Source organism: Otolemur garnettii, unplaced genomic scaffold, assembly GCF_000181295.1.
Source record: "Otolemur garnettii isolate 467f Iridium unplaced genomic scaffold, OtoGar3 scaffold00015, whole genome shotgun sequence".
NCBI lineage: Eukaryota > Metazoa > Chordata > Mammalia > Primates > Galagidae > Otolemur > Otolemur garnettii.
The window spans coordinates 30,272,821-30,277,272 of NW_003852410.1; the positions used below are offsets into that span (position 1 = coordinate 30,272,821).

The 4,452-nt window shown below is 36.8% G+C and overlaps 1 protein-coding gene and 1 pseudogene across 2 annotated transcripts in view; one reads left to right on the plus strand and one right to left on the minus strand.

Annotated features, from left to right (window-relative positions):
- DNAH12 (dynein axonemal heavy chain 12) overlaps positions 1-4,452 on the plus strand; it is a 62,465-nt gene that overhangs the window by 27,399 nt on the left and 30,614 nt on the right. The window contains exons 9-10 of the mRNA XM_012802549.1: positions 636-792; positions 1,438-1,529. Coding sequence (XP_012658003.1) covers positions 636-792; positions 1,438-1,529 — 249 coding nt within the window. The remainder of the gene's footprint in view (positions 1-635; positions 793-1,437; positions 1,530-4,452) is intronic.
- LOC100965696 lies at positions 2,265-2,771 on the minus strand (annotated as a pseudogene). The gene has a single exon (XR_001161074.2). The product of XR_001161074.2 is annotated as a 40S ribosomal protein S24 pseudogene (transcript).

Here is a 4,452-nt window from a genome sequence, read left to right on the forward strand (position 1 = left end):
GTGTCACAGCTTACAGCAACCTCCATCTCCTGGGCTTAGGTGATTCTCTTGCCCTAGCCTCCCAGGTAGCTGGGATTACAGGCGCCCGCCAAAACACCCAGCTATTTGGCTGGGGCTGGGTTTGAACCCATCACCCTCGGTATATGGGGCTGCTGCCCTACTCACTGAGCCGCAGGCCCTGCCCAATCAATTAATTTTTTTAAGATCATGCTCTGTTGTCCCAGGCTAAAGTGTCCTGGCATCAGCCTAGCTCACAGCAACTTCAAACTCCTGGGTTCAAGCAATTCTCCCATTTCAGCCTCCCAAGTAGCTGGGATGAAAGGTATCTGCAACACCTGGCTATTTTTTCTATTTTTAGTATAGATGGTGTCTTGCTCTTGCTCAGGCTGGTCTTGAACTCCTGAGCTCAAGTGATCCTCCCACTTTGGCCTTCCAGAGTGCTAGGATTATAATAGATGTGAGCCACCATGCCCACCCAAACTGTACAATTTTAGATCATTATTTTTCATCAAGTTATTTTTTCTTGGACAGTTTAACTCTGAAAAGAATGTTCTAAAACATAGTATAAGATTTTCATTTACATTAATTGCACACCTAGTATTTATTACAAATGTTGATTTTTAAATTTATATTAGACTGTCCAAACAGTACCCTCTTGGCTGTCAGGAACTTCAACTCCTGTGAATCTTGACACAGAACTTCCTGAACATGTGTTACAGTGGGCTCTCAGTACTCTGAAAGCGGCAGTACAACAGAATTTAGAAGGTGCAAGAAAACATTATGAGACATACGGTATATATAACATATATAATATTATACCTTTTCTTTATCATTTTATTTTTTATGAGAATTGATTTGGTCAGATATTTTGTTGTCTAGGGCTGTCATGGAAGAGCATAGAGAGACAGTTGTGATCATAGGCATGGCTTTGGGCTGAGTCAATATTTGGTCCCAAGAAATTTTGTTGCCAGTCCAATGGGAGAATGTTAACTAGAACAGAGTGATAAAGTTAAAAAGTAGAAAGAAGAGATTTAGGGTAAATCAAGGGTAAAGCAAGGTAATTTCTGGGAATAGTTTTGAAGAGGCTGTAGCTCAATTTTATTTGTCAATATTGTCCTGAAGTGTGTGTGAAGTCAAGATGGATAATTGTTATTTGACACTCTATTAAATAAAATCTTGTATAAGTGGTGTATTGATTAATCTAAGTTATTTGAAGAGCCTCAAATATCCTATTACCTTTATTTTAAAATGTCTGTATTTAACTTAGTTTGCTTATTAAATATCTTTTATTCTACCTTTTTCTTTAAAATGTAGTAAACCATGTATGTTAATATTCTACTACTAATATTTGAGTTACCTCTTCCATTATTATAGTCACAGAGCACTACTTTTTAAAAAGTTTGTTATTGATATTTTAATTAGATTATTAATTTTCAGTCGAAAAATATAATTGGCTTCTTGATGGGACTGCGGTTGAGATGATAGAGACTTTTCAAGCAGAAGATCATACTTTTGATGAGTACACAGAGGTAAGTGGTAATTCTCTATTCTATTAATGCCTCTTGAATTTTTTGTAAAATTAGGATATTTTTGTTCTGGAAAATGTTTGAATTAAATTAAATACAATTTCTTGTTCAGAACATTTTAGTAAAATTTACTGGTTCACTTTATAATTTCTTTAGTCATTTATTTACTCATTCATTGATTCAATAAAAATTTCCTTATCGAATTGAAATACGTAGCAAGATGTTGATGATGTGAAAATAAATGACATGTAAACACTGTCCTAAGGAGCTTTTATTTGGCCTGAAGGCCTAACAGGGAAATAACAACCGTATATATTGAGATGTGTACTAGAATGGAGATTCAGACAAAGTGTTATGAGAACACAGAGGGGGAATGATTGCTTTTACTTTGGGAAATTGGATAAATATTCACTAATTCACTTTTTCCACCATGCAAATAAGGAAACATAAGTTAGGCTTTGAAGTAGGTATTTATAAGTGAAGGGAAGGAATGTGGCATGAACAAAGACCAAAAATGTTCCAGGGTTGTTCAGAGAACATCAAATAAACCAAAATAGCTAAAAAATTGGTAACAAGAATACAGTAAATCACAGATTTAAAATGTGATGAAGTTGGAAATATATGTTGGAGCCGCATAGGAAAATCCTGTGGTATCTTTGGTCAGGAGTTTATACTTTGTGCTAAAGGTTTTTAGCTGTGATAGTAATATATTTGGATATGAGGTTTTTTTTTTTTTTTCACATGAAAAGTCTTTATTAATCCTCTTGTGAAAAATCTATACAATGGCTGCAGATAACATCACTGAAGAGTCTTTACTCCTTCGCCTTTTTGCCAGCACCAACATTAGCCTTTGTGGTGCCCCTGACTTTCTTCATTCTGTTCTTGCGTTCCTTTCGCTGCTTTCTTGATGTCTTTTTCTTCTCATATAGGCCATGCCTTGCAAGTCTATGTTTGGGTTCATTTTTCTTTGCATAATCCAAGGAATCATAAAACATGCCAAAGCCCGTTGTCTTCCCACCACCAAAGTGAGTTCTGAATCCAAATACAAAGATGACATCAGGTGTGGTCTTGTACATTTTGGCTAGTTTTTCTCTAATTTCTGTCTTTGGCACTGTTGCCTTCCCAGGGTGAAGGACATCAATGACCATTTGTTTCCTCTGAAGTAGTCGGTTAGTCATGAACTTCCTGGTCCGGATAGTTACTGTGTCGTTCATGATGGCGGGTGATCGTTGGGCAGCCAGGGAGGAAGAGGCTGGATATGAGTTTTAGAAAGATAATTCTGATAGTGGGGCTAGGAGGAGTTGGAGGAGGAAGCAACTGTATGAGAAAATCTACCTCCTCAAGGGACTTTATTCCTTAAAACTAGTCTTATATTTCTTCATCTTCTCCCTTTATGTTGACTGTTTAGATTTTATTTTTAATGTACAATTTATAAATTTTAGCTTTCTAATATTTTATTATGAAAATTTTAAACATACAGAGAAGTTGAAGAAATTTTACAAAGCATACCATTTAGATTCTAGTGTTTTACTGTATTTGCTTAATCACATATATATTAATTCTATTTTTCATCTTTTATTTCAAGAACAATTAAATTTAAAAGTCAAATTTATTGAGGTTTAGTTTATCTACAGTAAAATATATTCATTTTAACTGTAAAGTTAAATATGAGTTTTTTATTTTATTTTTATTTTTGAGACAGTTTCATTCTATTGCCTTGGATAGAGTGCCATGGCATCATAGCTCAGAGCAACCTCAAACTCTTTGGTTCACGTGATCCTCTTGCCTCAGCCTCCCAAGTAGCCAGGACTACAGGGACCCACCACCATGCCTGGCTAATTTTTCTATTTTAGTCTTGCTCCTGCTCAAGCTGGTCTGGAACTCCTGAGCTCAAGCAATCCACCCACCTCAGCCTCCCAGAGTGCCAGGATTATAGGTGTGACCCACCACTCCTGGCTTAAATATGAGTTTTGATAAATTTACATAATCATGTAACCATCACTAGAATCAAGATAGAGAATATTTTTATCATCTTAAGAAGTTTGTACACTATCCTGGTCAATTTTCTACAACATTGACCTTAGGCAACTGCTGGCTTGCTTTCTGTTACTATAGATTCAATTTTTCTTTTCTAAAGTTTCATATAAATAGAATAATACCTATGTACTCTTTTACACCTGGTTTCTTTTATTAGCATATTTAAGATTTATCTATGTTGTGCATATTGGTAGTTTATTCCTTTTATTGCTGAGTAGTACTTCACTATATAGATATATAACATGCATATTCTCCATTTGATGGACATTTGGGTTGTTTCCAATTTTTGACTGATATGAATAAAATTCTTTTGTATACAAGGTTTTTTTTTTTTGAGACAGAGCCTCAAGCTGTTGCCAATGGCATCACAGCTCACAGAAACCTCCAACTCCTGGGCTCAAGTGATTCTCCTGCCTACGCCTGCCAAGTAGCTGGGACCACAGGCACCTGCCACAATGTCAAGCTATTTTTTGGTTGCAGCCGTCATTGTTGTTTGGCAGGCTCTGGCTGGGGATTCAAACCCGCCAGGTGTATGTGGCTGGCGCCTTAGCCGCTTGAGCCACAGGCGCAGAACTGTTTACAAGTTTTTGTGTGTATATACGTTTTCATTTCTCTTTCTAGGTATGGGATTGCTGGATGGTATAGGAAGCATCTATTTAACTTTTTTTTTTTTTTTTTGAGGCTGAGTCTCATTATGTCACTCTCAGTAGAGTGCTGGTGGCATTATAGCTCACAGCAACCTCAAACTGTGAGGTGCTGGTGGCATTATAGCTCACAGCAACCTCAAACTTTTTGAGACAGAGCCTCAAGCTGTCCCCCTGGGTAGAGTGCCATAGCATCACAGCTCACAGCAACCTCCAACTCCTGGGCTCAAGTGATTCTCCTGCCT